At 43.7% G+C, this 13,848-nt stretch overlaps 1 protein-coding gene across 1 annotated transcript in view; it reads right to left on the reverse strand.

Moving 5' to 3' along the window:
* The window catches only part of Strip2 (striatin interacting protein 2), a 43,257-nt gene extending 34,234 nt beyond the window's left edge, over positions 1-9,023 (reverse strand). Inside the window, exons 1-4 of the mRNA XM_021165316.2 lie at positions 8,812-9,023; positions 5,360-5,429; positions 1,947-2,021; positions 834-971 (exon numbers count right to left, since the gene is read on the reverse strand). Of these exons, the coding sequence (XP_021020975.1) occupies positions 834-971; positions 1,947-2,021; positions 5,360-5,429; positions 8,812-8,961 (433 nt within the window). The 5' untranslated portion in view covers positions 8,962-9,023. The remainder of the gene's footprint in view (positions 1-833; positions 972-1,946; positions 2,022-5,359; positions 5,430-8,811) is intronic.
* Between the last annotated feature and the right edge of the window lie 4,825 nt (positions 9,024-13,848).

The following is a 13,848-nucleotide window of genomic DNA, read 5'->3' on the forward strand; positions in this document are numbered from 1 at the left end:
GTGAGAGAATCAAGGTCATCTCCTCAATCTTGTTAGTCATTTTTATGAGGACTGAGTGTACGAATCCCCCCTGCTTCCTGATTGCCCAGTGTGGGCTGCAGACAGAGCCTTTAAGCAAAAGGACCTTGTATTGGCAGCTGGGAGTTTGTTATTGCAGCAGACTTAAGTGATTCAGAAGTGCCACCTTATTTACTGCAAGCTTCCCTTTCCTAGTCTTTACTTCCCATTTATTGTTCTTTTTTTCTCTTTTACAGTTTTTTTTACTTCCCAATTTGTAGGTTCGCCAGCAATCCTCGCATGCTCACTTTAGCAAGACTATCTCAGCGCCCCTTCCAACACCTGGCTAACAGGTTTCTGCTGGCAAGCTTTTCCCAATTAATCTCAGTTAGTTCTGATTATCTCCAAATTACTCACAGCATCCCTTCCTGCTGCTGCACTGGCTTGAACCTTTAAAATACCATAAAAACTTCAGGGATGGTGCCAGGGCATCAGCGCTCCCGACATGGATTCTCTTGCTCATCTTCATATACACATATAGGCCAGATTAGAGGGGGAATCCATGTGAGAATCCTGACATGCACAGGGTGTGGCTGTAATCCTAGCTAAGGAGGCAGAGGCAGAGGCAGGAGGAGCAAGAGTTCTTAGGCAGATCCCAAGAGCTCCACAACAATATCCAATACTATCTCTTGGTTCTCCTTATAAGGACAGGCCACTCCTAACATAGCCAGACCCATCGCTGAGATGTAAGGGACCCTGCTTTCCCAGTAAGACTGCTTTATGCACGTCCCTCTCTAGCTTCTGCCCCTATCAAGTCAGCAAGGACGGACACTTACCTTGAGCTAGATAGAGAACAGCCCGGGCCACCTTAAGCCGTTTTTCCCTACTGACCACCTCCAGTCGGTCCAGAAGTCCCATCACATAGGTCTTTTGGGCATCTTCTTCCAGCTCCAGCCATTCCTTAGTGTCTTGCACTAGGATGTAAAGCCACACACAGCTAATACTGGCTACTGCCACTTCTTCCTAGAAAGGGCCCTGATAATAAATCTCCCTCTGCCCATGGTTCTTCTCTCCAAGCCTTTTCTTATTTATGTATTTCAGTACTGAGGACTGAACCCTCGGCCGTGTACATGCTAGGCAAGCGCTATCACTAAGCCACACCTCTCACTCAAGCTTTCCTTATTAAGAAAACAAAAGGACCCAAAGATCCTCATCTGAACCTACTCTGTACCCATATATTTACCATTCCCACTTTTATTCACACGGCGTATTCTGTTCTCTGCCTTTCCTCAAGGTGTCCCTCTGTCTCCATTCACATCCGACTCCTAGTCATCCTTCCATGCCTGATACAAGAGGCCCTCTTCCACACTAAAGCCCAAACCAAAAGCTCTGCCCCTAACACTTTTGCTTTACTGTGTGTGACATTTCCTATTTTCCCCTGGCCGTAGCTTCTTTTGTGATATGCATATCTCCCCAGACTATACAACTTATTTGTAGAAGCTGCAAATTACTTCCACCTCTGCCTCCTGCATCTCTGACACAACAATACTCAGCAGACATTTGTCGAATTAAAAATTAAATTGCCACTGAGAAAGTAGTGAAGCATCTGAAGGGGCCACAGTCAGGGAATGAATATAAAGCTGGTACTGGTGGTGGGGCAGAGCTAGAGACAGAAGCTAAACATTAAGGACTAGGCTAGGCCCAGGATGCCACCGGGCAGAAGGGACTATAGTGTTCAGCCTTGCTGAGCCACCCCTCTGCTTCTCTTGGTTGCATCTTCCCTGTAGAAGGAATTCTGTACTCCATATGCAAGAAATGAAGAGTATTCGGTTGTGAAGGGGATGAAGAATCAAACTTTGATTTGGTCTGTTACTGGATCAGACTGGGATATCTGGAGGAAGTGGAGGAAAATGGCACATTCTTGTGGATAAAGAAAGACGTAGCATCACCTTGAGTCCTGAAATCTTCTTCGAAGCACTTCCTGTTAGTGGTAAATTCCAGGTTCTCCGTGTAGCTATATAATTCTGTAGCAGAAAGACAAAATGGTCACATTTAGAACCCCCAACGAAGAATTGAGAGTAGAGAGCATCGCTTGAAGGAGCTGAAGGTTCCAACACACTCTTGTGTCCAATTCAATCTAGAGCCAGTCTCCTCCCTCTCGGAACAGTTAAAAATAGCCGTGTGTGTCCCTGGGTGATTAAACTATCAAACCTGTCCTCCTGCCAGATGGCTGGCAGCAGAGAAGGAAGACAGCCTTCGACATTTGGTAAGGGCCAGGCAGAGGGTTGGAGTACAGAGAGGGCTTAATGTTATCACTTCTGTTTCTTAGGGCTGCAATCCATTCTGTACCAACAAACCAGGCCAGAAGCAGCCTAACTGCAGGGAAGAGAAGGGTAACACAACTCAGGATCTTGGAAGTCAATCTATGCTGTTTAGGAAGCCAGGATAAGGACTAAACACACACACAGGTTGGGAGCCAGTTCGCTTTCCTTGAAGGGTACAGAAATATAGGTTCCTACATATGGCCACCTGGGCAGATGATGTGGCAAATCATGTGGAAAGCACCTAGGGTTGCCAAAGGCTTTTGTGTTCAGGAAAAACTAACTACTGATTGTAACCTCTGACTATAAAACAGGATAACAATGTCCCCTGCTCAACCAGAACATCACTCTGCACCCTCATTTTACAGAAGATAAATTAAAATCAAACAGATTATCATCTCAAAAATTGATTCCACCTATACCATAAAGCAATTGAAATTTACTTATAATCCAGCCAACTAAGATAAAGGCTGAGAATTACTTGGGAGTTAGAACACTTGTGTTTCAGATTCTGGGGGTGGCCAGGAACAAATCTCAACTTTAAATTTTAAATATGTCAATCATTAGTTCATTAATGTAAATGTAAGTATACGTGTATGTATTTATATGTATATGTATGTATTTATTTAGACGAGAAAAGTCAGGAAATAGTAGTCAGGAAGGTAAACACTGCTGAACTTTGTCCTTATTTTTAAAGTGTTGATAATGAGATTTCATTTGCATATAATTATAAGATACATTAAAGTATCTTCTACTCAGATTACACAAGTATAACATCTGCCATACTCGCTTCAGACTACCCTCCAGTATTATTTCTTTCTCTGGAAGTAATTACCATCATGAATTTGGTATGCATTCCACACATGCCCATTTTTAGATTTTTACTACCTTTGTATGTGTCTATAAACAGTATACCAGGGTGGGTATATGCATAGGATCCAGATTCATTTCCCAGCACCCATCTTGTGGCTCCCAACTATCCATCTCCTCAGGTCCAGGGCACATGCATAGTACACATATATGCATGCAGGCTAAACACTCATACACATCAAATAAAATAAATCTAAAAATTTTTAAAATGTATCTCTGATACTGTTCTATTTTTAATCTTAACATTACCATAACTGTAGAAATTCTTTTGCATTGTTTCTTTGCCTCCATTTTGTTTTGGGCATCTATTCATAATGAAGTATATTGATACAGATCAATTATATTAATGACTGTATGCAGACCAACTATATCTACATGCTAGTCTATCAACTCCCTTGCAGATAGGAATTTTAGGTTGTTTTCAACTTTTCATAATTAAAAACAAGGCTGAAATAAACACTTTTTTATGCCCAAATATAAAGTTCTTCAGTTGAACATCTAGGAATAAAATTACTGGGTCATTAATATGTGCACATCTTCAACTTTATTAGATATGATCTAATTGCGTTCTAATTTTATACTTTGTGCCTTCATACTGCTACACATAGCTGTGTGGAAAAATAAATGCTCATTAGGCCTTTGAAGTTTTTTTAAACCTTTAATTAATTACTTAATTAATTTTGTGTGTATCTGTATGGGTATGAGTGCCATACTGCACATACAGAAGTGAGAAGATAACTTGTGTGAGTCAGTTCTCTTCTCCCAGCACCACTGGAGTCTGAGATTCAAACTCAGGCAGGCCATGAGCCTTGATGACAATGGCCTTACCAGCTGATCCATCTTGCCAACCTTTACATTTTTCAGTCTAACGGTTGTGAAATAATATCTTGGGTTTTAAAAATATTTTTTCTTCATTAATTAATAAATTTGGGCTGGAGAAATGGCTTAGTGGTTAGGAGTGCTGGCTGCTCTTCCAGAGGACCTAGGTTTAATTCACAGCAGCCACATGGAAGCTCACCATGTCTGTAACTTCAATCCTAGGGGATCAAACACCTTTACACAGACATACGTGCAGGTAAAATACCAATGCACATAAATAAATAAAATGAAAAAAAAAAAACACCTTGAACATCTTTTCAGACAGACAGACACAGACACAGGCACAGACACTTTTGTGGTTCTGTAGATAACAGAGAGCCTCATACATGCCCCTATATATATCTACTGACTTTCTTTCCTGTGAGTTCTTATTCTCCGTCTAGTTCTCTATCAGATTAGTCATCTCTCTTTTGTTTATCTCTTTCTTTCTCCACAGACTCAGATTCTAGATTCTAATCCTTTGTTTGTTATTAAACCTCGATATATCTGTCACTCACTGCAAAATTTATTCGCTGTGCTTATTCACCAGAGCTTCTGCAAAAATGTTTGTCTTTTTATCTGAAAAAGCGTGTCTCAAAGTGTCATTTCCATGTGACAGAATATTTAACTTTCACACCATCTCTACCCAAAGCTCACTTATTAATAACTAGCATTCATAGCACGTGTGGTATGGAGGCCCTCAATGTGAGGAGATCACGTTTGCCCTATTCTAAAATTCCAGACAGGAAGCAGCAGCCCAGAACTGAGAAAAGAATGGAATCATTTAACCCCAACTCAAATACCTACAGCAGAGCTTGACCATGACTGATGTAGGTGAGATGGCCAGCCTTATCCAGCCAGCCAATTACCTATAATCTCCTTCTGCTGTGGCTGGAATTTTAATAAGGCAAGTACTAGGAGAAAGAATAGGGTGGGTAGACAGAGATAGAATGTGATTTTAAAAGAAAGGTGGCAGAGAGAACAGACATGCGAACACATTGATTATAGGAAGAGAGAGGTGAATCCTGGAAAGTGGAGAGAGCTGGTCTGAGAGCAAATCAGTGCAGCGAAAGAAAAAGAATTACCAGGAAAGAGGAATAGACTGAATAAACGAAGACTACTATGATCAAGAACTCACAGAAGGAGATATGAAAGAGGCACCTGTGTTGGGTTGGGGAAGGGAAGATAGTGGCAATAGCCCTTCTTCATAGCCCTTTGCTAAGACCAGACAAGCTGTCAGGGACACTACAGGCCTGTTCCCTCTCCCCCTGACCACATTCCACTCCCGCTCTCTACTACCCATCTATTCATACCTGACAATTCTGCTGCATGCCCGTCTGAATCTCCATATTCAAACTCCAGAGTAGGGCAGTCCACAGAGCCCTATAATAGAGAAAAATTTCTGGTAATGGGAAAAGAGGTTGCCAAAGAAAGAATATACATCAATTTCGCTTTTTTCAAAAAAACGAAGTGAATGGCTCAGGAATGTGATTCTTCTCTGGCCTTCACACACATGCACACACATGTACCCATCCAACTGCACAGGAAGAAAGGGGTGGGGTGGGGTGGGGTGGGGGTGAGAAGATTCCTGAAACAATGACCTGCACTTTGATATAATGAAAAAAAAAATGGCTCTGCTCAGGCTTGGCGGTCCATGCCTTTGATCCCAGCACCTAGGAGGCAGAGGCAGGCGGATCTCTGAGTTATGAGTCCAGCCTGGTCTACACAGTGAGTTTCAGGACAGCTAGTTCTATACAGAGAAACCCTGTCTCAAAACAATAAAACTGTCTGTGCTAAGAGGATGGTGACTCTTAGAGAGAACACAGTCTCTATTCCCATCTAAGCCCATACCTTGTCTATGAGTTTCTTCTTGTCTTAGAGAGAACACAGTCTCTATTCCCATCTAAGCCCATACCTTGTCTATGAGTTTCTTCTTGTCTTAGAGAGAACACAGTCTCTATTCCCATCTAAGCCCATACCTTGTCTATGAGTTTCTTCTTGTCTTAGAGAGAACACAGTCTCTATTCCCATCTAAGCCCTTACCTTGTCTATGAGTTTCTTCTATTTGGACGTTTCTGATTTGAACCTTTTATTTAAAAATTAGAATCTTAAGTATAAGCACCCCAGAGTTTAGTCATTCTAGCAAATTATCGGTCAAACTTGAAAGGGGTAATAGTAACCTGAGTTTACAGTTGGCCAAGTAGAAATGTATACCATCTAGGAACTTCAGTTGTGGCTTGCATATGAATCGGGGGCAATCTTGTATGTTCACTACACCTGGGCAATTAGTATCAGAGTTGAATTCATTTGTAGGACATTCAGTTGGCATCAGTAACTATTGTTGAAAAATGCTCAGTTTTTTCACCCATAAAATAGGACAATAGTAAGGCTTTCTTCACTGGGTCACTGTAAAGACTAAGAGTTAAGTACAAGAAATGCCCTTATCATGCATATCTATCTATCTATCTATCTATCTATCTATCTATCTATCTATCTATCTATATCTTGATTTGTGCCAATTGTAATTCTCTTCTAGCAAATTTTTCAGGAGTTCTAGGAAAAGAAAACTATCTTCCCTAAGGATTTTCTTTACTGGAAAACAAAGAGGGAAGGAAAAGCAGATCTGGGCACTGCAAAGATGACAGGGGACATACTGACAGTCATGCCCTTTGCCTTAGAAGGTGGAAGTAACACTAATTTTTCCAGCAAGGCTTTTGGAGGCAATGAGCCCAGACCGAGATGATTACTGCAGTTGTTCGTTTCCAAGCATGAACACTGCAGCTGCGGAAAGTCAGGAGGTGAAACTCTGGGGAGCCACACTGAGCTCGCTGGCAAAAGCAACACACTATGAGAGCCTTTTTGCCTCTACTTCAGAAGGAAGACCCAGCTTATCACTCTGAGGTCATTCATTTGCATATTGTGTCTCCCCACCTTTCCTGGAATGCTTGCTCTAGAAGGGCAAAGACCCTCCAGCCTTATTCACTGATATATCATTAACATCTTGTAACTTCATTGCTAGCCCCTCAAAATATTTGATCAAGAACAATGTTTCACTTCCTCCGTTTTGAGCTGTCCTCCAACATGGCCTCACCACCACAACAGACCTCTGAAACCATGAGCCAAGATTAAACTTTTCCTTCATTGAAAAACACACCAATGTCTCTCTTGAGGAAGGAGGTATAAGGTACTTCTAAAAGAAAATCCCTACAAAGAAACCCTGTCTGTGCAAGGTGGTGACTTTGGGGGCAGTTTCCCCTGCTCCATTTACCTTTTAGGAACTAGGAGATGGGGGGGGGGTGTGTGTGTGAGAGCTTAATGGCAGTGTATATGCTAGTGTTGGTCTCTGTACAACAAATAACCAAATAGACAGATTGATCACTTTGGAAACTGTGAAATACTATTTAAATGAATCACCACAGACTAGGACTCCCTCTGCCCCTTAAGGAGAATGATGACAGTTATAAGTACTGACCAATTAATTATATGAACTGTTTAAAAGGCTTTGTGTTCGATTATCTCAACCCTCTGAGTTATTAGTGGTAACTGTTTTTCAAAAGAAACTAGATTAGTTAATTTGCCTAAAGCCACACAGATAATAAATGGAGGTACTGAAACAGACAGACAGACAGACAATTGGCCAGACAGACACTGAAACTTGGTGGTTTTGGCCATTCACTGTCAGCCAAGTGTCTGATCTCAGGAGAGTTGGTTTTATCTCTTTTACCTTTTGTCTCTAAATGACCAGACCCCTTTTCTGCTGCTGGGGATCAGTTTAGAGTCTTGTGTAAGCTATGCAAGCACTCCATCACTGAGCCACATCCCCCAACTCCGTGGCTTCTACCTAGTAAAATGAAAGGTTAGGCTCACTGTGGTAGCATACATTGTAATCCTAACACTTGGAAAACAGAGGCAGGAGGATCAGGAGTTCAAAGCTCTCCTCAGTTACACAGTGAGTTCAAGCCCAGCCAGGGCAAGTTGTCAATAGACCTTGCCATGGGCTGTCTCAAATAATTAAATCCAGATGAAACTGAATCAAATAAAGGCTAAACCAGATGACCTTCAAGGCCCCTTCCACACACATTTCGTTCCCCGAGTCCCTGCTTGTATGCAGTTTTGCTCTTGGTTGATAGATGGAATATGGCTAGATAAAATGTAGGGGAATAATAATAATTCATTCCTTTCCATGTCCCAGTTAGATTTCTTTTTTTCTAAGAAAAGGTGGAAGATATTTAAATAGCCATCCCTCTAGCTGCATCCTGGGACGGCTACACTCAAACGTCGCCCTGGTCCTATCCCAGCTTGAATCCTGTCTTTCAACCCTCCTAGAAAGGGGCGAGCTGTTCGCGGAAGGCGCTCCCTAAGCCACCGCCATCACCCGAGGGCAGGAGATAGAGCAAGGGGAAGGCTGGTGCTCCAGGCCGGTCTGGTCCAGTCCAGAGCCCGTTGCTGCAGTGTGAAGAGGGAGGGCGTGCTGTCCGCCAGCCCACCTTCCCCTCCCGCGACAGAGCTCGGGCTCCCGCCCCTCCGTCCAGTCCCTGCACCTCTACGCGCTGGTTCCCCAGCGGTACACCGGGATCCAAATTCCGGCTTCACCCGGCGGCAGCTGTCAAGTATCTGGAAAGTATCTGGTACGCTCTTCGCGCCGGTTAGGAAAACCGCAGGCCAAGGCAAGAAAGCGGGCGACCCGCAGCGGGAAGGGACCGGGCTGAGGGCCGCTCCACCTCAGCCGCCGCTTCCCGCTGGCGGATACCTCCGGGTTCCTCACCTCCGACTCCCGCCGCTGGTTGCGGAACGTTTCCCTGCCCTTGGGCACGGCCGGCTTCCCTTTGCCGCCGTTGCCGTTCCCGTTGCCGTTCCCGTTGCCGTTGTCGTTAGCAGGAGAGCCGGCGGGCCCCGGTGCCACGGGGTCGTCCATGCTGGGAAGGTTCCCTTCAGCGGTTCGCCTCAGCGGCTCCCTACCGCAGCTCCAAGATCTCTGCCCAGGGCGACCCCGCCACAGCGCGCGCCCGGGACCAGGGCCCGCCCCCTAAGCTCCGATTGGCTGTAACTACTCTCTGAGGCCCCGCCCCGAGATGCGATTGGCTGATCAGCCAGCCAGAGGCGGGGGCTCTTTCAAGGAATATTTTCCCCATGGACCCCCGGGAATTTTACTGCTCAGTTGCTGGTAGCCTGGGACTAGTAGACTCCAAATCCTGCTCCACGATTCGAATTCTGGACCCTGAGCTCAAGGCGGCTTAGCTCCGTGCTGTATGCTCTTTTCAGTGCTGTTCCTGTCGCACATAGCAGCCTTTTCCGGAGAGCCCTAGTCCACCCCTGGTCCAACGTGCCTACGTTTCGGCGGTACCGTAGACCCGGACCCCCCGCCCCCTATCCAGGCTGCTGCACGCCTCTAACATCCCGCTTTGTCGCAGAAAGGGCTTGGCCATCGGGATAGCCTGAGCCACCACACCACAAACTTACCCTCTCTGGAAGCTTTCGGAAGAGAGCTCTTGGATGGGAGAATGGGAGTTGCGGGAAGGGACCTAACTGAAATCCCTGATGCCCTTGAGGGCTGCTCCCTGCCATTTGTCCCTAGCTGTGTAGGTGCCTTCTTTTTGGTGCGAATAGATGGCAAGCTCCCACCCTCACCCGCTGCTCTTTCCTTCCCATTTCTAAAACAATCCTAATCTAAGTCTAAGATGTTGAGTTCGATCCCCGGGTCCTCACTTGGTGGAAGGAGAGAATGAACAGCCCAAAGTTGTCCTCTGACACCAGACCTCCACACATGCTCCTTGGTGTCCTCCCCCATTCCCATATACAAACAAATAAATATTTAAATTGAAAAGAAAAAAATCCTACACCCTAAGAGCTAAAGGTAAGCAGAAGGTAACCGGGTAGTTGAAGGCTGTGGATTCGGCTCTTTCCCGAATACTATTTAAATATATTGGCAGGTCTGGCTTGACAATGGATGAAAGGAATGGGAGGGACCAAATCGCTAAGGTAACTCATGACTTTAAGACAGTGAAAGGATCATTGAGTTGAGACTGTGCCAAGCGTTGTATGTGTTTTCTTGGTACCACACATTTTACCACACCTCTTCCTGACAGGTTATTTTTCACGAATCCAGGTTTTTACTGATGAGGAAATCCTGAAGCGCAGACAACACCCAAGAATTACATTAAGTCTTGTCTCAAGTGTGGTAAGTATGCTGCTCTATAGAAGAAACTTCCATTCACTTGGTTTACTTCAGTCTTGGCGTTTCAATTGCTGTGATAAAAATCCATGTCCAAAAGTAACTTGGGTAAGAGAGGGTTTGTTTCATCTGATAGCCTACAGTTCATTACCTAGGGAAGCAGGAACTGTGCTTTCTGGCTTGTCCCTCCTCGCTTTTTAATACAACTGCTTACAGTGAGCCAGGCCCTTCCACATCAACCATCAGCCAAGAAAATGCCCCATGAACTTGCACACAGGTCAGGCTGCTGGGGTGTTTTTCCTCAATGGAAATTCCCTCTTCCAAAATGACTCTTTCTGGTGTCAAGTTTGCACAAAACCAGCCAGCACAGCTACTGATCTTTAAGATGACTCCTACTTCTCTACATTTTTTTTTTTTTGATCCTCCTTACTGTATTAGGTATGTTGCTATCAAACCAACTTTGCTGGGATCCCAAATTCTAGTGCTGTATTCTCCTCAACCAATGGAATTATTTCTCCTTTTCTTAGGGATAATTCCATTCTTTTTTAGACATGGTTTCACATTGTAGCTCAGAATAGCCTAGAACTATGTAGCCTAGCCATGGTAACCCTCCTTCATCCTCCTGAATACTGGAACTACAGATATGAGACTTTGTACAGATCTTAACCCCATTTCTATAAAAAATATTATTTATGCATATGAGTCTTTTGTCTGTGCAGCAAATGCTTCCTGGTGCCCATGGAGGCTAGAAGAGGGAAGATGTCCTGGGACTCGAGTTACAGATGGTTGGGAGCCACCATCTCAGCTCCTCTACAAGAGCAATTTGTGGTTTTAATGACTGAGCCATTTCCCCAGGCCCTCAACTTTTTTCTTCCTTACCTTTCTGCTAGTTGGCAGGTGATAGGGGGGAGGGGGACATCAACCAAGACCATATTCTTTGGAGATTTCTGGGTACTTTTCATGGTCCCCAACATTTCACCAGTCTTCCAGTCCCACTCCTACTCCACTGTGGATGTAAGCTTCTTCGTAGGGTCAAGCTTCATTGTGATTTATTCCCCCCCCCCCCCCAGAGCTGAGGACTGAACCCAGGGCCTTGTGCTTGCTAGGCAAGCGCTCTACCACTGAGCTAAATCCCCAACCCCCATTGTGATTTATTTATTTATTTATTTATTTATTTATTTTTTGAGTCACAGTCTCATGTAGCTCAGGCTGGCTTAAACCATGGTATAAGTGAAGATGACCTTGAACTCCTGATCTTCCTGTCTCCAAAGTTCTGGGGTTACAGGTGTTCACCACTAAGCCTGGTTCTTCATTGGTTTTGCATACCACATTTCTGTATGTTTAACACAGGGGGTCACAATCTATGGTGTATTAACATTGTGGACAGAAAAATTAAGGCAGAGTGTCCATATGTTTTAAGCTGTTCAGTAGAGCTTTTGGCTGTCCCCAAAAGATGCCAGCAGCATTTTCCCCTTAGTTATGACAACCAAAAATGCCTTTAAACATTGCAATATATCCCCTGGGTAGCAAAAATCTCCTGTTGCAATATCTTGGCTTTGTAAATAAACTCATGTGAATTTCCAAGAAAGTCTTTGGCTCAAGGCACAAACTATTTGATTTTGGAATTTTTCAGGTATAATTTGTTAAAACTCTTAAAAATGTACAATCTACAGTAAAATCCACAATCCATGCTTAGGTTATCCCTGCTTCAGTGCGACACCCTTGCAGCCCATTGGGTTTCTTACTAAAGAGTTCTTTGTCTATCTCTGTTCTTTGTGTACCTGTTGTCTTAAGCAGTCAGATTGCCACTTAGGATTGACAGTCCCAGAAATGATTTTCCTGTGATCCCAGCTGGTCAGGAACATCCTCACAGGGTCTCCTTCTGAGGCTTTCTTCCTTTTCCTGTTTATCCCTAGGGCAAAGGCTGATGTGTTTGGAGTGGCACTGAGGAGGTCTTCTCCCGTTGGCTTCTATCTAAAGGTACCTGAGCCTAGAGCTCCATCTGGCTTTGCTTTCAGAGATGGGAATTGAAAATTTGAAGATCTCTAAGAATCAGAATGTAATCTTTTTCTAGTGAATGGTAAAACAGCAAAGACTGGACCCCTATCTGCTCAAGATAAGCCCAGATAGATGTTCAGAACTTGTCATGAAGTGGAAGGTGTCTGGGGGGGAAAACTGGATGAAGTCATAAGAAACTTCAATCAACTGAAAACTTTGAAACTGTAGGCCGTTCAGCTTATTTACCAAAGAGTGACAATCATGAATATCCTTGGTCACAGGAACAACCAGAAGTATACCTGGGAGGTAATGTCAGGCTGGTTGATGCTGCCAGTATTTTGAAATCTGGACTACTGGAGCTAGTATATAGATACATCAGTGGTTAAGAGCACTCGATGCTCTTCCAGAGAACTTGATTTCAGTTTCCAGCACCTACATGAGGTGGCTCACAACCATCTGTGGGTAATTCTGGCTTCCACAGGCACCTGCACTCAGATGCACATATCCATACACAGATACATAATTGAAAACAACACCTTTAAACAATAATATTATTAATAATAAAAAAACCCCACAACACTGTACTACCAAATTCCCTTGTCCCAGGTTTTTACTTCCAAACTCAGGCTTCTGATGGAAGGTTGATGGTAAAAATAGGAATAATTAGAGACAAAACACACTCCTTTCTCTATTTAAGCATGCTAATTCACAAAGGTAAAATACTTCATTAAATAGATGGTACCTGGCAGTAAGACAGCTTAAAAATATGTTGCAGGAAGTCTTCAAGTACTGTGTTTCTAGACTAGTAGGCAGACAGGACAAAACAGAGCCCATGAGGCACACGATGTAGCAGAGGCTATATAGTGCCTGGACCTATGTAGTAATCAGTGTGCACTAGTGTCTTTAAGCAGTCTCTCTCCTTCCTTCCTTCCTTTTTTTTTTTTTTTTTTTTTTAAGAGTATATTGCAGTGCCAGCAGAGGATGTTGGATCACTAGGAGCTGGAGTAAGATACTGGTGAGCTATATGGGTGGGTGTTGGGAATTGAACTTGGGTCATCTGAAAGAACGGCCAGTGCTCTTAACCATTGGGTTCTCTCTCCAGTCCTATCTATCTATCTATCTATCTATCTATCTATCTATCTATCTATCTATCTATCTATCTACCTACCTACCTACCTACCTATCAGACTAATAATACTTTAACATAAATAATACTTTGGGAATTCATAGTTCCCAAATTACCCCTAATGGCTACCCTATCAAAGGTTGAGACAGAACAGGCAACTGGACTCATATTCTAGTTACTGATTTAAAAGATAAATCTCTATCTGACCCTTTTCTTTTCCTTCTTTCCTATGGCTGGATATGACAGACTCCAGGTAACACAGTGGTTGGGTGACCTAGATCCATACTTTAGGTTTTTGTTTTGTTTTTTAAAATCTGAATCTCACAGTCTTCACCTCCTCAAGGTTGTGGTTCAGAGGTGTGCTCCTTATACATATAGTCAGGTGTGGGTCAAGGCGTGGTGTTCGGGGAGACAAGGTACTTGTTAGCAGTGTCTCAGTGTAAAACAAGACTCTCAGGGTGATGGTCACTCCAACACACCTGCTGGTAACTGCATCAGCTTTTCAC

The sequence above is a fragment of the Mus caroli genome, unplaced genomic scaffold (genome assembly GCF_978045245.1).
Source record: "Mus caroli unplaced genomic scaffold, Mus_caroli_1 scaffold_7, whole genome shotgun sequence".
Classification (NCBI taxonomy): domain Eukaryota; kingdom Metazoa; phylum Chordata; class Mammalia; order Rodentia; family Muridae; genus Mus; species Mus caroli.